Here is a 24,696-nt window from a genome sequence, read left to right on the forward strand (position 1 = left end):
TGTCGTGGGCCCCACGCGCACACACGCCAGCCGCCTGCGGCCCGGCGTGCCTGCGGCTGCGAAGACGGGATAGCACAGCAGTCGGTGGCTGCAGTGTTGCTTAGGCTCGGGCATCCGGCAGCGGGCCGAGTGCCCGGCCCGCGACTGCTGGACGGCGCAACGCGAGCGGCAGGCGCTTCGCCACCGGAAGGCCGGGGGATCGGGCGCCGGACACTGGCCCAGCGGGTAGCGCCACTCGAAGCAACGTGTGCCGTTGAAGAACCACAGCGGACGTTTCATGTCGTCCCTGCGAGATTTGCAGACATCAAGATAAAAGCGTCTACGAGTAACGATATTTCTTGCTACGTGTTATATTTTTGTGTAGCAATTCAAGAACTTTTTCGTGGCGAATTAGGTCCGTTCTCGGTAAATACCTCTGCCTCGAATTTTAAATGATTACAGAAGTGTTTTAGGCAGAACACTTCGAACCTTCTGCCAGCATGCCCGTGTGAAATGTCCGCTGGAGTGGCCCCAGTTTTCGCGAAGGATAGTGAACGTACTCCTCGCTAAACCTCAGATATCTGGTTCTAAACAACGTTAGCGCTTAAATCTGTAACCTTCTGAGCAGAAATCGAAGCATTTGGCGGTGCAGTGAGAGTTTTCCATTTTAAAGGGCGCAAACACCAAGATCTCTCACCAGTCACTCGAAGCGTATCGGTTCACGTTGCCCTCGTCCTTGATGCAAGCGGCATCGACGGAGGCATCATGTCCCCGGAGCAGGTTTAACTACGTTCTACACGCCTGGTTCTTCAATGGGCATGAAAGAGCAGCAGATATGCGAACGCGCCAAAACTACTACTGCTTTCTAATGCAGGTTAGTCCTAATCTTTCCTCGTTCTGTAAACCTGCTGCTTTTTCAATGCCCAAATGTTTTGTTTAGCACTGGTACTGGATTTCCGCATGTGTTGAAGTTACTTTTTTGGGCAGGGATATGGAACTGAACCCTGGGCCTCCCTAGGATGATCAAAGCAAGAATCATAACAACGTTGTCGCGTTACTGAAAGCACTGAACGGTAAAATAGACAAAAATCACTCAAAATTCCTGTCCCAGATTTGCAAAATAAAGGAAATGAAAATAAATCTCGAACAGCGAATGATCAATTTTCATGACCGACTAACGGCTGTGAAAGCTGACTTTGCTGCTTCACAATGCTGCTCTGAAAATGATATTGCCCGTTCAGTATCGAACGCTACTCACACCGAAACGACCGCCATTCGTACACGCTTATACGAACTCGAAAACTGATCAAGGCGCGAAATCTTGCTGTTCTGCGGTTCTCCCGGTCAGCACTTGGAATAATTGGCGGAATCGGAAAAAGAGTTAGCGACGCCATTTTATCATCATTAAACATGCAGCTAGGTGATGAAGCTATTATCCGAGCGCATAGGCTGGGCAAGTTTGTTATAAACAAATGTCGTCTGGTGACAGCAAAGTTTCTGAGCTTCAAAATCAAAGAAGCCGTTTTTTTCGATAGGTCAAATCTAAAATAGTCAGGCATCTCTGTTTGCGGAGACTCTAAACGGCTACTCACACCTCACGAAAAAAACTACATGATTTTCGAAAAGCCAGCGGTCATCAGTTCTCATTTCGATACAACGAACTTTTCTTCGGGAAAAAAAATTGTTTATCTATCCCCTCTACCGGACAGTGTGTGAATGCGAATATGATATTTCTAATGATACGTTTGCGCATGTCAACGCTGCCGAGCCTGCACCTCATGAAAACGAGCAAGCTTTATCTTAGCAATCAAACTGTGCTCGTGTTTCTGCAAGTGAAATTTGTTTTCTGTTTTTGTTCAAACACTAGAAGTCTAGTGGACAAGCGTGATGGCCGGTGTTCCCTCACTGATACTTGTAACACCGATGTTTGCATACTCACTTAGACTTGGGTCAACGCAAAGATTTCTAACAACCAGCTTTTAAACCGCGAAAATTCCTTCAACATATATCGATGTGATCGTGCTCTTAGATCAGGCTGAGATGTCCTAATTGCCATCGCAGACTATATTCACAGTTCTCATATGCCTATCGTCTCCTCCTTAGAAATGTTGTGCGCTTGTATACGCATTAACCGCCTTGACGTGGTTTTCTTCACATGCTACCACCCTTCCTCATTTTGCACCGATCTTCATGATGTAATAAATATTATCGTCGTCCGATTGCCAAACTCACTTATATTCCTGCTGGGTGATTTTAATTACCCTAAAGTAAGTTCGTCTGATCCGTTTGCCACCGACCAGTCATTTCAAACCGCAGCATTTCTAAACGAGTGCACTGATTTCAAGTTCTCGCAAATCATAACGCAACCAACATGAACCATGACAGCTAGCAATAATGTCCTAGATCTGATTCTGGCTACTTCCCCGATGTTTTCTTTCAGTCACTTTTCTACCAGGCCTCAGTGACCGCACTATCATTCTATTCTCGTTTACAGGAACCGTGAGTCGCTCCGCGCTAGCGCCAAACTTCATGAGAAATTGCAAGGCAGAATTTGCTTCAATAAATAGAGAACTCGGAACATTTTTCGATGAATACCTACCAAATGTTTTTGCACCTACTCTCGAAGAAAACTGGCCTTTCTCTAAAGGAAGTCAATTCGCTAACAAATAAATACATACCCCTACTTGTCATAACGGGCATGCAGCGATACCCATAGTACATTTCCTTAAAACGGCTACAAAATAAAACGTATAAAAAATAAATAAGTGCGGAGTATTTTCAAACATCTTTTTGCGACTGCAGTCTGTTTCCCTACCTGTTGTCGATTACATGAACTTTCCTCCAATGGACACTACTTATTGACTCGGTCGGTGTGCAGAACTTAATTAGGAAATTAAAATGGTCTTCGTCCTTAGGGGTAGAAGGTATTAATTTGCATTTTTTAAGAGTACTGTTGTGTACTCACTAATAATCCTTTCTAAACTGTTTACTCAAACTTTTGCATTCTTCTGTGTTACCAAACGATTCTAAGGTGGGAAAGCTGGTACCGTTATTCAAGTCCGGTGACGTGCTTTCACCCACTAACTTAATTTCTTTAACTAGTTTTCCATGCAAAATCTTCGAACATATAATCTATTCGAACCTTGTGATAAAAACTCATTTTTAGGAACCATCAGCATGGGCTTCGCAAATTTTTTTCGTGTGAGTTGCCGCTCATATCTTTCTAGTGATGAAAGTGATATCTTTCTTGCTGCCATAGACCTTGGATCCTACATCGTGTGCATATTTCTAGATTTCTCTAGAGCATTTGATCTTCTTAACCTTCAATTACTTTGTATGAACCTTAGCAGGCTTACATTGATTCCAGCTTTTTAGCATGGATCGAAAATTTTCGTCGCAACAGAACACAGTTTGTATATGCCAATAACTGATTCCTCTTCTGCAGTTTACACGGATATACCCCAGGGTTCTGTGCTGGAACCATTACATTTCCTTACCTAAATTAATGACCTGCCTGACCAAAATAACTCTTCTATTAGATTGTCCGCTGACGACTGCGTAACTTAAAGTACAATTCGATCGCTCATTTCGCCCAACTTCAGTCTGACATTAAAAGAATATCGGACTGGTGCAGCACCTGGAACATGCGCCTTAGCCCTTAAAAGTGGAAGCAATGCGAATTTCTTGGAGCACGCCTGTTTCCACTGTCCTTTTTAACTACCAGATTGAAGGTCTTTCCCTGGAATGCGTAACATCTTACAAATACCTAGGTGTTTATATAACCAACAACCTGTCCTTTGTAAACACACATAAATTTCATTTGCAGCAATGCCAATCGCCGGCTTGGAAAGTTAAGGCAAAATTTCACTATGGCACCCTCCTCCTTAAAGGAGTATGGACACCCAACTTTTGGGTTCCTGTTCCTTGTTTGTAATGATGCGGAAGGCACTATTAAACACGGATTACCACTTGATATTCTCCTGCGACCACTAAATAATTTATTATCGTATATATTTCTCATGCTGTTTCGGTCTCGCTATTAGCAGCGGAATGTGGACTGTGACGTCAACGTGTGTTTACAAGTCACGTGAGACATGAAAAAACTGCAATATAATTGCTGCTTTCACATTCATTGTCATTCCGGCTCTTTAGGAACGCAGGCTTTAGCACTGCATTAAATTAAAACCATGAAGCAGCGACTGTATGGACGTTTTACTCTGCCTCACGGGACACAAAACCACCCCTTGACGACACAGCCGTCGTTCGACTATTGAAACCGCAACCGCAACAACTTGACCGAAAAAATTCGATTATACGTTATTTAGCTGCCGTAAGCGAATATCACATGATGATTCATGCGTAGTAGTGGCTTCCAAATTGCTGTGGAGAAGAAAACATGCCACGAAAATGAGGTGTCTATACTCCTTTAAAACTTTTACTCTAAATCACCCGTACGCTCAAAACTGGAATATGCATGCTCGGTGTGGGATCCTGCTCTTGAACGTCACACTGATACGTTGGAGCCTGTGCAAAATCATACTTCACAACTACTCTCGTTTATCCAGTGTATAAAGTATGAAAGCTACTTTGAACCTTCCACTTCTTTCCCCACGAAGAATAATGTGTCGCTTACCTCTCACAAAATTTATCAACACATCGCAGTCTTAATGAAGCGCAGCTCTGAACCTGAATACATTTTATCCCGTAGAATCCACCTTCATAAAGTAGGCATCCCCTTTTGTCGCTTGAACACGTATTTTCACTCATTTATTCCCAAGACAAGCAATAAATGGAAGCACCTGCCCACCTCAATTGCCACAGTTACCGACTCAGATTTGTTCAGATCTTCTCTTGAACATGTTCACTCCCAGTAAACTTCATTTTTGCCGCCTTATTGTTTTTCTTCCTATCTTTCTTTTTTCTCTGTACTTTCTGTGCTGCCGCAAATCCTGTGTTGTAATTACACACACACACACACACACACACACACACACACACACACACACACACACACACACACACACACACACACACACACACACACACACACACACACACACACACACACACACACACACACACACACACACACACACACACACACACACACACACACACACACACACACACACACACACACACACACACACACACACACACACACACACACACACACACACACACACACACACACACACACACACACACACACACACACACACACACACACACACACACACACACACACACACACACGCACACACACGCACACGCACACACACACACACACACACACACACACGCACACACACATGTATATATGTATATATATATAAAGTACAGAATGTCCAGGCTAAGTACAGAATGTCCAGGCTAACTTTAGCCAAGGTTTAAAAAATAAGATATTTGAGGTAGGCCAGGGAAACCATTTACATACACCTACCAACTGCCTTGCGCATCAAAGGATTGTTATTGTTTTGCTCTTCCCATCCGCCCCCCCACCCAAACTAAGTCGCTCATCCTGAGAGACAGTTCATAATAGCCGAGTTTACCAAATTGCTCACTGAGAACATCATGGAAACTACCCACAGTCCTTGGGTCTTGCTATTCGTCCTTTTGAAGAAAAAGGTCGGCTCAAAGTGTATTGGTATTGATTGTTATTACCTAAATACGGGCGTGTACTACCTGCCAGAATAGACGGCACCATTGATTGTCTCTATGGTAGTCGGCAAGTACTGTGAGAAGATGTTTGAGACACCTCATGGCCTACATCAACTTAAAGTTATGGTTTTGGCTTACACAGTGTGCCGGCCAACTTCAAACGCATGATGGACGTCCTTCTTTAAGGAATCAAGTGGTACTAGTGATTTTACTACCTGGACGACGTCGCTGTCTTCTCACTTGCCTATTCTTCTCAGATTGATCACCTTTCCAAAATGCTCAGGCGTATGGCCTCCTCGAGTAGCTGGATGCTTGTGCCCCAAACAAATCTGAATTTGTTCCGGGAGAAAGGGGAAATCAGAACATCAGGAGTATTCACCCATAACCAGTGTAAAACTGAAACGGCTCTTAATAAGGTACGGAAAGTTAGAGAATAGGTGAGCAGAATGATTCAGCGCGTCTCGAATAGACGTGGAAGCCACCGGGGCAAGCACGCTCTGATATTAGCCCACGCTTTCGTGTCTATCCGGATATTATACTCAGTCCCGTACCTGAAATTCAACAAACATGACGAGGAGCGCCTAAACGCGTTTATCAGGAAGGTTATTAAGCGCACACTCGACTTTACGATATCCATGTCGAATCGCAGACTTTAAGAGCTGGGAGTCCTAAATTCACTGCGAGAGCTACGCAGAACGTTCAGTTGTGAAAGTTGGTACAGATGCATCTTTTGTAACACAGCGCGAACAACGTCGGACAAGAATTAGAAGGACACGGGCCGAGCGCTGTGAGAGAATTGCACGAAACGGGACGTCAACCTTATGCGTTTTTGCACTGAAAAATATCTCCAGGTGAAGTTTCTTGCACTTTCCAACCTGTGTGCACAGCTGTTCAATCGAAGATTGTTGAGAAGTGCCACGGGTTGATTCTTGGTCTCAGCTTCCTTCAAGGGTAAAACCTCGAAGTTCTTGACAATCGCTGGTAACGCTTTTTCTTGGAATTGCTGTTCGGAAAAGACAGCAAAGCCGCCTTCTTTATCCGACTGAATCAGCCTCAAGCTATGCGACCACGCGCACTTTGCTATGGCATGTGCCGTACTAGGCTTCTTCTTTTACTCCTTCGTGCGGTCAAGCACTTGCACACACTCAGTAATATATCGGTGTCTTTCATTATCCTCCACCTTTCTTGCAACTGACCTTGACATTGAAAGTTTTTCCGCCCGGTCTAGTCTTGGCTCGAAGGCATGTTTGGGGCCGAGCTTGAGAACGTCAGTTATGTCCGGCGGGAGCTGTTCATCGGAAAAGATGAAAACCTTTCCTTCTTGGGTAGATCCTTTTCTTCTTGGGTGACAGTCGGGGACGCACAGTGTTTCAAAGGAACTCGCTGAGCTGGTCCGACGTGACGCACTATCCACGGAATGATCTCCCGGAAGCTTTGTCCGTCTTAATGACACCCGCAAGCTACTTCCAAGCAACCCTTGAAATGTCTAGCCTGTCGCCAGTACTCAAAGGCCAATATACGGCACGACGTTCTGCTGTGCCCGGCGGACGGCTGCAAAAACCCACAGGCGGCAAGAGCTTCCGTGGAAGCCACTCCTAGCTTCCCGTACCAAGATGCTTTTCTGGCTTGGCAGACACAAACGGCGATCAGCGGCGCGATCACTGCCGCGAACAACGTCGGACAAGAACAAGGACAAGGGACAGCACTCGTCCCGTGGCCTTCTTGTTCTTGTCAGACGTTCTTCGCGCTGTTTTACAAAAGAGCTACGCGAAGCACGCATCATGCATCAATACACAAGACTACCCCTTCGGGTAGAAGACTTCTTGACAGATTACACCTCTAACTTACAGGCGCAACACTACAAACTGTTAGAATTCTGGAACATTTTGGGCAGAGGCCTTCGGGTTCGACCTTTTGCCGAAGGATATGACGCAGGACATGCTTGCCGGAAGACGAGAAGAGCGTGCTTGAGCTCTCGAACGCTATATGGTGATAAAACAGGTATCCGTGGCGTGAATGTAGCCGGTCGCAACCGCGAGGGGTGGAATGCGGCGGCAGTCATCCACAGAATAACACAGGTAGACGGGCTCTCCTTTAAAGCGCCGCATGTAACACAAGCCGAACAAATTGCTATCGCATTTGCAGTCTCGAATTCTAATTCGCGCGTGGTCATCACTGACTGACGGAGAGCCTGTGAGAGCTTCACACGGGGTAAGGTGCCACTTTTCGCCCATAGAATTTTGCAAAATAGCACGAGGAACGAGGATCCCGCACCCAGTTGTCTAGACCCGTGGGCATCAGGGACTACGAGGAAATGAGGCTGCGGGTACAGCTGCTCCAGTACTCATTTAACGGGAACCCCTAGTTTATTTCATGCATTTTGGGACACAGGAGAGACCAAACCTCTTCAGTTCCTGCCAAATATTGCATATTATTGCGAAACTGATCGCCGCTACGCAGCCCCTGCAAAGGGACTCAGAGGGGCTGACCAGCGAATTCTGAGACGACTCTAGACGAACAGTCTTCTCTTTTCAGCAATCTTGAAACTCTTTGACCGGACAGTCAGTGGTACTGCCCACTGTGGGGAGTTGGCTGACATCTACCACAGAGTGTGGGCACGGCAACACAATCCGGCTCTTACCCTCTATCCCAACCCTACTAATGAGGACAGGGAGGCGACTCTGCTCGGCTGCTCTGAACTACTTGCTCAAGAGGAGTTGGTCGTGAAGGCACGGATGGCGGTATGTTCCAATGGCGTCTCGGACTACCCCTCATATACCACGCAATAGTTTTTCACCATCCTCATCGATCTTCTATGAAGGCACGTCGCATTTCCCGGGAAGGCTCAGGCAAGAAAAGGCCTTTGTAGCTCGGATCTCAAAGCTTACCACTTCGCAAGTCTTGGGAAACTTCCCTGGGCCACCACCCGCCCCCCCCCCTCTCCCTCGTAGTCCGTTAGGCGCTATCTTTTCTCAGCGGCGACCCGGGCCCTAACTAGTAATCGCCTCCGCCAGCCGCACACTCTTTACATCAGAGCACAATTATTCTACGGAGCTGTGTGCTTAGCCCTATTGTGGCCGTTGGGAAATTCCAGCCGTATTTATACGGCCACTTTTTATAGTACTCACTGCACGAACTCTGTTGACTATATGGTGATAACCCTAACGGGCCGTCCTGTTCGTTGAGCCCTGCTACTAAAAAGTACGATTAGAGGACTCTGTTTAAGGCTGGTAGGCAACACACACGTACGCCGGCTGCCCTCCAAAAACCCCGTTGGCTCGTCTGAGAATGCATGGAGTGCCTGTGACGCCGGCCTGCTCTCGCTCTCTGCTTTTGCTAACGGTGGCGCAGAAAATCACCAGGATGCTGAGCTCCGCTGCATTTTCAACCACCTCAGCTCCGCCTCATATGACCCTTCGATGTGCCAGTTTTTTTTCCGTGATCAAGCGCCATAACGCCGTAAGAATAACCCTTTTGGCTCCTACCTCTTCATCGTTCTGCCCAAGCACCTTCACAGTGCTGTACTGCGAGAACTGCATCAACTCTCCACTGCTGGCCATCTGGGTGTCTTGCGCTCTTAAGACCGCGTGCATCCTCGATTCTAATAGCACCACCTCTATCCTTTTGTAAGCCACTATGTTGGTGAATGCGGCCTCTGCCAGTGCCGCAAATGACCAACATTCTCCGAACAGGCCTTTTCAGTCTAGTGACGTCTCACCCGAGTCCAGCCGTCCCACCTTGTCGGACTGGACCTTCTAGGTCTAATTCCCGAGTCCACCTCTAGAAATAGATAAGTTGAAGTTGCCACGCACTATGCCACCCGGTTCGCAATCAAATGGACACCCCCCTCCCCCCACCAGTAGTGCTATTGATGTTGCGGATTTTCTTCAAGACCTAATCGGACATCATGGTGCTCGCCGCCAACTCATTGCCGAACGTGGCCGTTCCTTTATCTCCATGCTTGCAGCGACATAAACCTTCCTGCTCCAGCAAACAAGATAACCAGCGTTTGTCACCACCAAACAAAAGGCCTCGCAGAGCGCCTCAACCGCATCTTCACAGATATGCTTGTAATGTACGCTTCACCAGACATTCGTGACGGAGACATAGCTCCCCCATATGTTACATTCGCTTACAACTTCTCCTGCCATCACACTGCCGGTTGTTCCTGTTTATATTTTGTCTACGGCCTCTAGCCTAAATTAACTCTCCACAAGTGCCTTCCAACCTCTTGTGCTCGCTGTTAGAATGCGCTCGCGACACAACTGCTCGTGCTGACGACGTCCGTCCACTCGCATGCTCCCGGCTACTTGCCACGCAGGCCTGAAATAAGGAATCCTACAGCTACCGTCACCGCATGGCATTCTTCGCTCCTTGGTACCTCGCCTATCTTTGAAAGCAATCTCGTGGCATCAAACCCCACGAGAAACTTCTTTCCTGTTATGCTGCCTCGTATCGTATGCTCCATCAGGTAACCCCCGTCACCTGGTAGATCGCTTCGGACTTCCCCGGAGACATCACGTCCCGCTGAACACGATGGCGCGTACGCATCGCGCCTGAACCCCTACAACTAGCCGTGACCTGAAGCTTCCTAATGGACACTGGGTCGCTGACCACGTAACCAGTGCTTAAAGTCAGGGGGTCTCGGGGGTCTCATACGCCCCACCCCAGGGATCTGGGAACACGCTTTCTTGAAAGCAGGGACTGGCAATATTCGATGCATTAAACCGTTTCTTATTCTTCGTGTCAGGGGGGGGGGTCGGAACATCTCTTTATCGTTGCCAAACTCTCGCTGTGATTTTTGTAATAATCATTAACATAATTATTTAAAATTCGAAAGAGAAAAATTGAAAGTCGGCAGCACTACACATACAGTGGAAGAAAACCCGTGCCCTTACATCAAGAGCAAGTCTAGAGCTGACCGCCCTGCTCCAAGGCTACACAATAACGGCCACAGTGGCATAGCGTGGGGATATAATTTATTTTTATTTTTGTCATACAAATTAGCAAACACTGTTAGAACCCATTGCCATAGTCTACTGTGCGGCTCAATCATGTAGAATCTTAAGGTTTGACATATACACTTATCTGACTCTACCTGGCGGTTACTAATATGTGCTATACGAAAAGCACAAAGTTCACATAACGAACACAGTAAGCCACTCTTCCAGGTAATAAATATTTTGCCATTTCATCTTTTACGCACATTCATTTACCACTTCCGGACGCGAGATGCTGGAACTGGTAAAGCAATACGCCTTCTTAGGGCAGGCAGTGACAGCTGACCTGAATCATGAGAGGGAAATAATTAGAAGAATAAGACGGGGTGGAGCGCATATGGAAGGTTCTATCATGAATGACAGTTTACAGCCGCCGCGGTGGCTCAGTGGTTACGGCGCTCGGATGCTGACCCGAAAGATACGGGTTCGATCCCGGCCGCGACGGTCGAATTTCGATGGAGGCGAAATTCTAGAGGCCCGTGTACTGTGCGATATCAGCGCAATTTAAAGAACCCCAGGTGGTCGAAATTTCCGGAGCCCTTCACTACGGCGTCCCTTATAGCCTGAGTCGCTCTGGGACGTTAACACCCTCATAAACCATAAAAGACAGTTTACTAATATCCCTTAAGAGAAAAGCATACAACAGCTGCATCTTACCAGTACTCAACTACGGCGAAGAAAAGTAGATGCTGAGGAATAGGGTTCAGCTTAGAAAAAACGCAGCGAGCCATGGAAATAAAAATTATAGGTGCAACGTTAAGAGACCGGAGGCGAGCAGAGTGGGTGAGGGAACAAACGCGGGTTAATGACATCCTAGTCGAAATCAAGAGGAAGAAATGGGCTTGGGCAGGGCAGTTAATGTGAAGGCAAGATAACCGCTGGTCCTTAAGGATAACGGAGTGGATTCCAAGAGAAGGCAAGTGTAGCAGGGGGCGGTAGAAGGTCAGGTGGGCGGATGAGATTAAGAAGTTAGGAGGCATCGGGCGGCAGCATCTGACAAAGGAAAGGGTTATTTGGAGAGACACGGAAGAGGCCTTTGCCCTGCAGTGGATATATTCAAGTTGATGATGATGATGCTGTACACAATAGAGTAAAATGTAATAATCACATTAATGCCTCTGTTTTGTTCATCTTCTTGACCTACAAGAAAACTCTCCTACGGAAACTTTAATTTCCCCCAAATAACATCCTAAGTGAACGGCTGGTACAATATGCAGGTAGCAAGGTTTACAACAGTTTAATGGCAGAGATAGAACAATGTTATAAAACTTGTTAATTATTAAAAACTTACTCAAATTCATTTTATGAAACCTATTTGACCAATGGGATGGTTGTTTTGTGTTCGTGTCTGCTGTACTGTGGAAATTTGGTTAGATTTTGTAGAGAGTAAAAAATGCCAGATGATGTATTTCATCTTTGTGCAGTGTTTGTGGTCTTTCGCCGATATTTTTGTATTTCTCATTTTCCCACAGAAACTGTGGTTTTGCCTGCATATATGTAAGTTTCTTCAGGTCTGTGACATGAACTAAACAAATGACCCTTAGAAATGACTTTTACCGTTTGTATAAAAACAGCCGGCAGCCATTTTCTCACTGCCTCTTTTGTCCACTTCGGCTCGAATCACTAGAGAGCCATATCGTTGGAGCCCGACTTTAAGCGTTTCACGTTACGAGGGTGGAGATTGTTGGTGGTCCCTGAATGCCTTCTGTGGAGGTGGTGTTCAAAGGGAGGTATAACCTGTCTCTGCATCGGCTTGCGATGGTCTGCCAGGATCACGGTGGTCGACAAAGCGAGCGTGTACGATCGAGTGCTTCGAGCACGAAATGTTCGCATACCTCATTTGAGAAAGACATCCAGAGAAGGAAACAGACATTGAGGAAGGCGTGGAAGTTGTGGCAGTGATAACTGATGGCCTCTTAGAGCAATCGAGTGGAAATGAAGGGAGGCGTACCCTGGAGAGACAGAGAGCTGGTAGATGCATTACACAGCGAAATTTTCTGCAGTAGTGTATCCCCGGCCGGCGCAAAAGAACGCCGAAGGGAGATCGGTGGGAGAGGAGTCTTTTGCCCTGCTGTTTCCCTGCGCTTGGCGTCAGGAGCGATGATGAAGCTGCATAATGAGGATCAGTTCTGGTAAACGTCGTGGGCAAAACACGTTAAGTCTTTTTAGTAGTTCGCTCCTAAACGAGGCGCTATATTGGTGGAGCATTGCAACTCAATGGATCGTTCGAATCAAATAGACCTTAAACGCTTGTGCAGCAGTGTACACGTACCTCCCGCATGCACCAAACAGCGCCCTCTGGCTGCAGCCGTGAGCCCTCTTGGTGGCGTCTTTCGGCAGGCGGACGTGGTGGCGAACCGGTTGGCACTCTTGGCACACACGTGCGCGCTGTCGTCGGTGGCCGCTGTGCAGAGGCCCTCGCTGCGCTTGTAGTAGAAGCGGGAGCGGCGAGGCCGCGCGCAGTACGTGTACCACACGGCGCCGCAGCGGTTCCCGTGAAGCTGCGTACGTCAGTGTAAGCAGCCATCATTTCTTGCATAGTCCACGCAGAGCCGAGAAGTGCGATGCCATTTCAGCTGTAGTTGTAGGTTGGCTGGCGTGACTCATAGAAGGCCGGACTTGAGCGGAACCAACTACTTTTCACTAATCTGATTGTCTCCGCAATAGTCACTACAGAAACGTTCACTAGTGCACTTGCGTATTTACGACGTTTAATCAACAAATAACAAGCTCAACGACAGCGTTTTAGCAGGTTATTTGAATGACGGTGCCTTCTCGAAATATTCACTAAAGCATAGGCAAGTTGCAATTAAGTAGTATCGATGCTGAGCTTAAAGGCTTCGTCCGAGCCTTCTGTAAACTGCGATTTCTTCAATATATTCCCTGCTATATTAGGCCAGCCCGAACACAACGCGCCGATTTATGCGAATCATTGTGTGTAAATAGTACGTTACTGCTAGTGAAATTCCTGAATTCCTCTCAAACGAAGATTTCGTAACGGGCGAACTTTTTGTGCAAAAAAACAATCAAGTTTCGGCGCCAAATACGGCACTATTGCGCGACTTTTCTGAAAAAAACGTAAACAGCATTACAATGAGCCCAAATACTTGTATCTCGTTTACACTAGCTGCACAATAGCGCGGCTGGAAAGCCCAGAGCATTTCGTCTAGTTATGTAAACCTAACATTATTAATAACAATATTAGTTAATATCATCGGGTTAGCGGCATCGATTATAAAAGCACAATATACTAAACGTAAAAGCCAACTGCAATCAGCGATAAGGCCCGCAAACCCCCGGTAAGCACTATTTTCGTCTCATACAAAGCAAAATTCCTACCAAATCAGCGACTTCTTTTCCTGAAGAGACTTCCGCACGGTTTATTGCAATACTCTAATGTTAGCTCTCTTCCTTCCTAAAATTGTTTACATCGATAGTATACAGTGGAAGGTTTTTGCACTGGGAAGAACACTCTTAAACACGTACAGCTGCGGACGTAAATAAATGGAGAACGCTATTCCGTACTAATTGCAATCACGCTTTCCCTGTCGGATATGAAGTAGTATTCCTTGTTCATGAGCAAGCGCACTTGGGTGCACTACGAGCTTTGACACACCAGAGTTCCCATTTACATTTATGCATCGCTTGAAAAAAAGAAGAAAACAGATTTTTACGTTTTCTTTTGTCCCCAAGATGTCCTCACCAGAGAGCGAAAGCAGCTACTAGTGTGACTCCATCTGGAAGACCAGTAAAGCGGCTTCTTTACGCACTCACCCGGTCTCGGCGCAAACTCATTGTGCGGCGGAAACCCGAGGACCCTGCGCTGGCATCCGCGGAGACCACCGCTGTGTGCGCCACCAGGTGCTCTCCGCTGGGACCACCGTCACGCAAGGAAGACCTTGCGTATCTATAGGAGAGCTCGAGGACGACCGCCGAGGCGCTCAGCGTAAAGCCTAGAGCGAAGACGCAGAGAAAAATTCTCAGGCCCCACGAGCCCAGCTGTAGGCCGCTGGCCGCGTCGACGTCCACGCGAGCCCGGTGTTTGTGACTGCAGCGCGGCGAATGCGCCCTGGACAGGTGCGTCGAGCGAATGTCCTTTGCGACTGTTTTGGGCCTCGGTAGGAATGTCTCCGATGATGTTGTTGTTGTTGTTAGCCTATCAAAAAATGGCACATACCCACACTGGGGGATCGGCCGATGGGCGCCCACCTTCTTCTTCTTCTTCTTCTCCTCAAGTAATATGGCACATACCCACGTGGGGGGGATTGTCCAAGGTATAGGGTAGAATGCCAATGAAGCATTTGCGCGGGGAAGGAAACGTCAGAAGACTGAATCAAGATAAAAAAAAATTGGGAAAAATAAAATGAATTCAAGAGGTATGAGTCATCCGGAATAGAATCAATCTAGCCCTTTTTTGGACATGCGAAAGAATTTTGTGTATAGCTAACAAGATAATCGATTAGTTGCACTTATGTAATCGTGAAGGTAGCCGCATACACTGCTTAACGGGAATCCCTTGGCACTCGCACCGAACGATAGAAGAACCTTCTTCTTCTTCTTCTTCTTCTTCTTCTTCTTCTTCTTCTTCTTCTTCTTCTTCTTCTTCTTCTTCTTCTTCTTCTTCTTCTTCTTCTTCTTCTTCTTCTTCTTCTTCTTCTTCTTCTTCTTCTTCTTCTTCTTCTTCTTCTTCTTCTTCTTCACCCCAGGTACATGGCACATACCCACGCGGGGGGACTGGCGCCCACCATGACCGGCTCTTCTTCTGCAACCACGTGCCCGCGTGGCAGTACCTTGCTCCCCATCAGTTTCTTTTTCAACGACAGCTGCCCGTAACCTTCCTCTGCGTGGAAGGCGTAGATTGCGGACACCGGTACTGATCCTGCGGCAATCATCATCATCATCATCATCACCATCAGCCTGAATACGCCCACTGCAGGACAAAGCCCTCTCCCATGTCTCACCAATAAACCCTGTCATGTGCCAGCTGCGGCCACATTATCCTTGAAAACTTCTTAGTCACATCCGGCCACATAACTTTCTGCCGCCTCCTGCTACGCTTGCCTTCTTTTGGAATCCACTCCGTTGCCCTTAAGGACCAGTGGTTATCATGCCATCGTATTACATTCCCTGCCCAAGGCAATTTCTTACTCTTGATTTTGAATAAGAATACATTAAGAATTATATCCTATATGATATGAGACAAGCAGCGGTGACGCGTGGGTCTAAAAACTAACATGCGGAAAACCACAAAACTGTTCAACAGTCTTGCAAGGGAACAGCAGTTCACAATTGGTAGCGAGGTACTGGAAGTGGTAAAAGAATACGTCTACTTAAGGCAGCTAGTGACAGGTGATCCTGATCATGAGAGGGAAATAACAAGAAGAATAAGAATAAGGTGGAGCGCAAATCGTAGGTTCTTCCATATCATGAATGACAGTTTACCAATCTCCCTCAACAGTAAGGTGTACAAAAGCTGTATCTTACCGGTACTCTCCTACAGGGCAGAAACGTGGAGGCTAACGAAAAGGGTTCAGCTTAAGCTAAGGACAGCGTAGCGAGCTATGGAAAGAAAAATGATAGGTGTAACGTTAATAGACAGGAAGCGAGCAGAGTGGGTGAGGGAAGAAATGCGGGTTAATGACACCCTAGTTGAAATAAAGAGGAAGAAACGGCCTTGGACAGGGCAAATAATGCGAAGGCAAGATAACCGCTTGTACTTAAGGGTAATGGAGTGGATTCCTAGAAAAGACAAGCGTAGGGGAGGCAGAAGGTTAGGTGGGCGGATGAGATTAAAAAGTTTGCAAGCGTAGGGTGCACACAGCTGGCAAAGGACATGGTTTAATTGTAGAGACATGGGAGATGCCTTTGCCCTGCACACAGGGCAGAAACGTGGATGCTAACAAACAGGGTTCAGCTTAAGTTAAAGACAACGTAGCGAGCCATGGAAAGAAAAATGATAGGTGTAACGTTAATAGACCGGAAGCCGGCAGAGTGAATGAGGGGACAAACGCGGGTTAGTGACACCCTAGTTGAAATCAAGAGGAAAAAATTGGCTTGGACAGGGCACGTAATGCGAAGGAAAGATAACCGCGTGTTCTTAACGGTAACGGAGTGGATTCCAAGAGAAGGCAAGCGTAGGGAAGGCAGAAGGTTAAGTGGGCGGATGATATTAAGAAGTTTGCAGGCATAGGGTGGACACAGCTGGCAAAGGACAGGTTAATTGTAGAGACATGATTACGCCTTTACCCTCCAGAGGGTGTAGTCAGGATGATGATGATGATCAAGCGTTTGCTTCCTGACCCACTCTGCCTTATCACTTCTTTTAACGTTACACCTATCATTTCCCTTTCCATAGATCGCTGTGTTGCCCTTAACTTAAGCTGATCTCTTTTCGTTAGCCTCCACGTTTCTGTCCCGTAGGTGTGTACAGGTAAGATACAGCTTTTTTAGACGTTTCTCTTGAGGGGTATTGATAAACTGCCATTCATGATCTGAGAGAAGCTGCCACATACGCTCCACCCCATTCTTATTCTTCAAGTTAATACCTTCTCATGATCCGCATCTGCGGCCACTACATGCCCAAAGTACACGTATTCCCTTACCACTTCTAGCACCTCACTAACAATTTCGAACTGCTGTTCCTTTGCAAGACCGCTGAACATTACTTTTGCTTAGTGCACGTTAACTTTAGGTATTACCATTCTGCTCTCCCTGTCTAACTCATTGATCGTATTTTGCAGCTCATCTCCTGAGTTACTTAGCAAGGCAATATCATCAGCCAATCGCAAATTACTTTGGAATTCTCCATTATGTCTTATTCCCCACTGTTCCTAATCCAGGCCTCGGAACACCCCCTGTTAACAGGTTGTGAAAAGCACTGGCAAGATCGTGTTCCCTTACCTGAAACACTTCCTTATTGTAATTTTATTGCTGACTTCATGAAAGAGTATGGTAGCTGTGCAGTCATTACAGATATCTTCCAGTATTTTCACGTAAGAATCTTCTACACTTCTCATTCCGCAATGCCTGCATGACTTCAGAGGTTTCCGCGGAGTCAAATGCTTTCTTGTAATCAATAAAAAGTATATATAGATGTTGGTTATAACCTGCGCCTTTCTGTATAACCTCACTGATTGTGGGTATATGATATGATGTGGAATATCCTTTATGAAAGCGTTCCTGATAATTTGGTTGATTGAAGTCCAATGTTCTATTGTCCGGATTCTATTAGCGATTACCTTGTAAATACCTTGTAAGAATTGGACATTAAGCTGATTGGTCTGTAATTTTTCAAGTCCTTGACGTCACCTTTTTAAGAATTAAGATAATGTTAGCGTTCTTCCAAGCTTCTAGTACGTTCAAGGTCATAAGGCATTGCGTATACAGAGTGGCTAGTTTTCTAGCACAATCTCCCCTCCGTCCTTCAAGAGATCTGCTGTTACCTGATCCTGACCAGCTGCTTTCTACCTTTGCATTGCTCCTAAGGCTTTGTTTACTTCCTCTTTTTCTACTGGCGGGATGCCCCATTGCTGTGCTCTACTCCTTCACTTTTTAACGTTCTGATTGCTTTGACTACTCTATAGATTTGTATACAATTCTTCGGCTGCTTTAATTTTCTTATCCATATTGCTATTGACATCGCCCCTCTGTCTCCCGGCGCATACATCTGATTTTTACTTATGACTAGTTTTCTCTTCACTCCTTTAGGCTACCTGTGTTCTTAAAGCATGCTAGACATTCTCCATGTTGAACTTCTTTATGTCTGCTACCTCTGCGCTCATTTATTAACTTTGAGAGCTCTGCCTGTTCTATTCTATCCATACGGTTAGACGCTTTCTTGGTTTCGCGTTTCTTAATCTGATTTTCGTCTCCTGGGATAGCTTGCCGGTATCCTCTCGAACCACCTATCGCCTACCCTTACTGCGCACTCTGTACTTATAGCTGTGAGACATTCTTTCATTGTTCGAACTTGAAGGCCTCGCCTTCCAGGGAATGTGGTCCGCGAGCCGTGGTCTAAACTGTCGAGTGACACACCCACAGGCAGTGCCAAAAGACCGATTTATTCCGGACAAAAACAACACTTCAAACGAAAAAAACACAAGAAAACAGCGCTACACTGTAGCATGAAGTAACTAATAAACACAGTCGCAAAGACAGTTAAAAAGAACTACACAGAAAGTACAGTAATTCGCGGATAATTCCAAGCGGCAGCGATGAGGGCTTGAAACGCTACATAAAACCTGGCTGCTTGCGTAGCAGCCACTCACTGTAAAGGGCTGTTCCATCCTTGCAGATGCCCCCTCCATCTGCGCTCTTCATCCCGGTACGGTGCCGGCCCGCCGTCCGTGTACATCCTGCTGGCTCGGGCTGACCTCCGAATCCGTCACCACGATATAGCAACGCTTCCCCAAGAATCCCCTCGCGCGCTGCTTCGCTGGCCTTATCAAGCATTCCTCGCAGCGATCGCCACATCTGGAGAGGAAATGTTCGAACATGCACAGTTGGGCTGCCTGCGCGCGCACCTAGATGACTGGAAAAGAGCGCGCGAATTTCAAATGGCTAAAAAACGGGACGCGTAAAGCCCTACAAAGCGATGGTGACATCGAATTTTTGAAGGCGAAGGCTCCAGCGTGCAAGCCGTCTCGAGGGATCTTTGATGTTCGCCAGCCAACACTGCGAATGGTGATCACTGACGACTCTGAAATGGGGGCCGTATAAATACGGGCGAACCTAGGTCACTTCCCACACAATTTCCAGGTATTCTTTTTCAGTGGTGGAATAGTTCGCCTCCGAGCGTCACAAGCACCGGCTTGCGTATGCGATTACGCGTTCGAGACCACCCTTCCACTGCACAAGGACCACACCGAGGCCGATGTTACTGGCGTCTGTATGCAGTTCAGTGTCGGCTGACTCGTCGAAGTGGCCAAAGATTGGCATAATTTGGAAAAGAGTGGGCAGGTCACCGAAGGCCTGTTGTTGCTCCGGGCCCCAGAAGAACGGTTCGGCATCTTTCTTGAGCCGGGTGAGCGGCTCAGCGATCTGGGAGAAGTTCGGCACAAAACGCCGATAATAGGCACAGAGACCCAGAAAGCGGCGCACACCGCGCTTATCGGTTGGCACGGGAAAAGCAGCGACGGCGGCTGCATTATCGGGGTCAGGGCTGAATCGCTTAGCGCTAGCGATGTGGCCGAGAAACTTCAACTCCTGGGAAGCGAAGTGACAGTTTTCGGGCTTGAGCGAAAGACCGGTCGAACGAATTGCATCGAACACAGCGCGCCGGCGCCTCAGGTGCTCTTCAAACGTGGCGGAGAAGATGACTACGTCATCCAGGTGCACCAGGCAGGACTGCCATTTTAGATCGGCAACCACGGTGTCCATCATCCGCAGGAAGGTGGCAGGAGCCGAGCACAGGCCGAAAGGAAGCACCCGGAATTCGTACAGACCATCCGGTGTAATAAATGCGGTCTTTTCCCGGTCGCGTTCGTCCACCTCGATTTTCCAATAGCCACTGCGTAAATCTATTGACGAGAAGTACGTGGCGCGGTGTAGCCGGTCCAGAGAGTTATCAATGCGTGGTAGAGGATAAACGTCTTTTTTTGGTAACTTTGTTTAAACGTCTGTAATCAACACAGAACTGTAGGGTTCCAACTTTTTTCGCCACTAGAACAAAAGGCGATGTCCACGGGCTCGTCGACGGCTGTATCACGTGGTCTTGGAGTATTTCTTGAACTTGGTGAATGGCATCCCGATTCTTTGAAGAGATCCGATAAGGCGGCTGGAATAACGGTCGCTGGTTTGCGTCAACTACAATGCGGTGCTTTGTGAGCGGAGTCTGCCTAACCTTGGACGAGGCAAAACAGTCGAAGAAAGATTCGATCATGCTCTCGAGGCAGCGTTTCTTATTAGACGGGAGGTTAGGGTTCACGTCGGTTTTTATGGAAGCGGTTGGTGCCTCCACTGATGCCGGGATTTCGGAGAGCGCGTGTTTTGCCGCGAATTCGCTAAGTTTTTCGAAATACGCTATATATATTTTCCCAGCCAAACACTGGGGTTCAGAACCAAAATTAGTCACCAAAAGTTTGGTTCGCCCACTGTTTAATTCAATAATGCTGCCTACACAGACTTGCCGACCCAGGAGCAGTGAGTTGCGGTTTCAGCGATGCCACGAGCTCGAGTGATGTTGTCGCAATCTACGGTAACAAACATGCTGGCTCTTGACGGATCAATACGTGGTCGTCACAGACGCATAACTTAGCCCTGCGGGGCTCGGTATCGTCGTCGACAGGGCTTTGGGTGAACGACACGATCAGCTCCTGACGGTTGATTACGGCACCGTAATCCTGCAGGAAATCCATACCGAGTATGAGGTGTTTGGAGCACTCGGGTAACACAGGAAACAACCAGGGAAAGACACCGCGGATCTGGATTCGCGAAGTGCAGACACCGATCGCAGTTACCACGTGGCCACCAGCTGTCCGGATCTGCGGCCCAGACCAAGGGGTCAGAACCTTCCTCACGGCCGTGGCTAACCGTCTGCTTATTACAGTAAAATCGGCGCCGGTATCCATGAGTGCGGTAACGTCGTGGATGTCGGCGGATATTGGAATTTCGGCGGAAACCAGTCAGTTGCAGCGCGTCATCGAGGTCGTCGGGTTAGGTCGTCGTCGGTCGGAGCGTCGCGGCGAATCGTCGGCTGGGGGCTCTTGACTCGGTCCAGTAACGGTTGCCCTACACCCGGAGGACGCAGTCTTCAGTTTTCCCGACGTGGGGACGTACCTCTGAACTGGCCAGAGGACGACGGGCGGCCTGGCGATCGGGACTGGCGTCGTTGCGAGGTCGACTACTGTCCGTTATCGGCCAGGTACTGCTCGATGTCCCATGGTCTTTCACCGTAGCGTCGCCGAGGTGCGTCAGGTGAAACACCCCTTAAACCCATTCTGCGGCAGGGGCAGTGGCGGAGGATGTGGCCGGGCTCCCCGCAGTAGTAACAGAGCGGCCGATTGCTTGGCGTACGCCATACGTGCGCTTTGCTCACGGGGGGCCTGAACTCCTGCGGCACGGAGGGTACTGTTGCGATTGGCTCCTGCAGACATGGGACAGGAGCGACAGGGAGAAAGGCTCGCTCCACTGGCCCAGGACTTCATAGCGCCTCTCTGTACGTCATGACGGAGGACGCCGGGTTTGGAGCTGGCGGTGGCTCCACAACTCGTCGGGTTTCTTCGCGGACCACGTCCGTTACGGCCACGATGCTGACCTGTGGAGCTTCAAAGCGAAGTTCCACCAGTTCCTCGCGTACAAAGCTTCTTACAAGCTCCCGAAGCTCCTCGGCGGGCAGCGACGTGGGCGTGTACTGGGAAGCGGCTGCTAGAGTAGCCTGACGTCCGTAGTGGGCGCCCCGTTCCTGCAGAGAGCGCTCGATACCCGTTGCCTCCTTGGTGAAGTCCGTCACTGTTCTTGGCGCGTCATGGACCAGCTGCTATTTTACGCACGCATTAAGTTGCGTACCTTCTTGGCTTCGGGCATAGCAGGATCGACCCGAATGAACAGTCCCGTCATGTCCTCTACGAACGTTGCGACGCTCTCGTTCGGCTGCGGTGATCTCGAGCGCAGCTCGATTCAGCTTTCTCTTTTTTTTTTCCTGCTGGTAAATGTCGCTAGCAGCTGCCGACGAAAAGCCTCCCAGGCGGTAAAGAAAACTTCGTGGTTCCAAAACCACGTTTTGGCCGAGTCCTGCAGCGCAAAGTAGACGCGCAGCGTTCGCTCGCCATCCCACTCATTGAAACCCGCCACTCGGTCAAAGCTGGCCAACCAGTCTTCGACGTCTTCGAACCTGTCCCCGTGGAACGGTGGCGGCGACCGAGGTGCGTGAAGGACGAATGGCGGGGCACTTCCGGGATGCTGAGTTGTCTGGCTAGCCGCGGTGGGTGTCATGGCCCTTACCCGCGCTGTCAGTTGGCCGAACTCCGGTTGTAGGCCTCGCAGACGGCTGCTCGACTTGTGGACGGGTGTTGAGAACAGGCGTCAAGAGTTTCCTCGTAGTCAGAGTACATGGGACGCTACCCTGCACTTCCACCAAATATGTCACAGATAAATGGTAGAAGCACACAAACCAGGTTTAATTAGACGCGCTGGGCGTGCAAGACAACAGGGAGCTCGAGCGAGGATGATGACAAAACCTCTAGCCCCTCGAGTCCGCAAGGCATGGCAATTACCATCTAAAACAGTTCGGCCGCGGTATGGCGCCACTGGATTTATTAGTACTGTGGCAATATGTTCATTGATGCAAGCGTGCGTACGTAAAAAAGTATAAACAAAATATAATATGAAGAAGGCAAGGTGTCAGTGACATTCACTGGCATCCAAAAATTGCGAAATTTAAAGTGAACGAATTTCACCGGGCAGGGAGTTCCAGCATTCTATTGTACGTAGGTAAAAGCTGAATTTGTACATGTCAATCCGTGCGTAAAGTGGAGCAATGTTTAAACAGTGGTGGCGCCTAGTAGATAATACAGCAGTAAAGGTAACATGGGTGTTCGTTGCCATAAGGTGCGGTGAGTTAGTGATCGTGTAAATATATTTGAGGCACTCGATGTACCGGCGTATTGAAAGCGGAGTTAGAGACAATGCGCTGAGATTAGAAGAGGGCGAAATTTTAACGAATATAAAACGATTTGCCTTCTGGACAGATTCACGTTTACTTGGTGGTACGGGCTCCAAACAACTGAGCCGTATTCGATAAACGGTCGGATTAGCGTTTTGTAAGCTAGAACCTTTCTATGACGTGGTGCTGCACGTAATGTGCGCCGCAGATACCCGAGTCTCTGAAGTGCTTTACTATAGCTAGGTACGTCAAAGCAAAATAAATGGTTTTTCTTCCATTGCACTTGAGTTTCTCAAGCTCTTCTGGGGACCTAATCAACGTCAGGTCTCCACAGTTACCTTTCTTTAAGTTGACAGAGTTGTTGCATCAAGAAATAACTTATTTTGGTCGTGTTTCTTGTGCATGTTTTGGTGTGTAAAGCAGGATGATTTGGCCCAGACAGTACTCCGATTGAAACATATTGTCGCAAGACTTAAGCGTAACGATTTCTCTATTCACTGCGATGCATTCGTAACTTTTTTGCCATGATATGGATTCAGTACAGGAGAACGTTATTATCAAAGCAAGCAATAAGCACTTACATTCATGGCATATATATTATTCCAAGAATTTTTATTAAAAAGATCAGTAACTCGCATTTTTTTTTCAGCTCCAAGTAAACGTATAGTTTTTCGCCGCGGCATGTACGTTCCCGGCTGCGAAAAATTTAAACCATGCCTCAAAGTGCAATCCTCAAGAACGCATACTATCGGCACCGTAAGATCCTTTGTACCGCTTCCGCACTCAGTTAAGTTGGGATCACCATGTGGAATGTTGCCTTACCAATCGCGTCGATTCTTCAGTAAAACGTGGATAAAATGCCGAACATGCATGTTACTGCTTCACAAGTGCGCTTGTTGTTGTCAGAGGAACTACTCTAACATATTTCGTTCCGTAAAACGTATTAGCTAAAGCTATATTTCCTTTTTTAAACATTTTTTCTTCCCCAATTAGTCGGGCATATGCACTGAGGTGAAGCCAGCCTTACAGTTCTGAAAGGAACAGCTTGCACCTAGCGCATATTTTGGCCACATGCACAGCCGCCCCAAAAATCCTATATATGTATATAGATCTATATGATGCAGGACGGGAGCACGTACAATATAAACTCCTATTTTATCGGGTGCGAAGGTAAGTTAGTCAGCTTGCTCCCTTTAAAGGAGTGACATTTTTAGTTTACCTTACGACTCCACTCACTCGAAGCTGGCAAAAAAGAAGCATCATCCAGTCTACCTTCATTAATGCCTTCAACAACTGATGCGAGCACAAACTGCAGGCCAGCTTCACAAACCGGGTATACAGGCTCACGCAACAAGGATACCCGTCACAATTTGTCAGCACTGTTGCAGAAAAAGTGCTAAAAAGTACCGAGCGCGAAAAAAGTGGGCGACCGGCTGAAGCGCGCAAGCAATAAAA

General features: G+C 47.6%; 1 protein-coding gene across 1 annotated transcript; it reads right to left on the reverse strand.

The window, feature by feature from the left end:
* On the reverse strand, nucleotides 1–18,959 carry LOC144120104 (uncharacterized). Its single transcript, XM_077652557.1, has 5 exons — nucleotides 18,908–18,959; nucleotides 15,366–15,480; nucleotides 14,415–14,796; nucleotides 12,913–13,141; nucleotides 1–286 (listed from the first exon to the last, which is right to left on the reverse strand). Exons 1-5 carry the CDS (start codon nucleotides 18,957–18,959, stop codon nucleotides 276–278), a joined length of 789 nt encoding a protein of 262 aa, XP_077508683.1. The 3' UTR covers nucleotides 1–275.
* Nucleotides 18,960–24,696: the final 5,737 nt, after the last annotated feature.

Source organism: Amblyomma americanum, chromosome 2 (assembly GCF_052857255.1).
Source record: "Amblyomma americanum isolate KBUSLIRL-KWMA chromosome 2, ASM5285725v1, whole genome shotgun sequence".
In the NCBI taxonomy this organism is placed as follows: domain Eukaryota; kingdom Metazoa; phylum Arthropoda; class Arachnida; order Ixodida; family Ixodidae; genus Amblyomma; species Amblyomma americanum.

Coding starts and splice junctions, on each gene's coding strand:
- LOC144120104 (XM_077652557.1), bottom strand. CDS start 18,959: ATGAAGAGCGCAGATGGAGGGGGCATCTGCAAGGATGGAACAGCCCTT. Junction 15,481..18,907: donor GGATGGAACAGCCCTTTACA/GTGAGTGGCTGC, acceptor CCTTCCACGCAG/AGGAAGGTTACGGGCAGCTG. Junction 14,797..15,365: donor GTGGGCGCCAGTCCCCCCGC/GTGGGTATGTGC, acceptor ATTTTTTGATAG/GCTAACAACAACAACAACAT.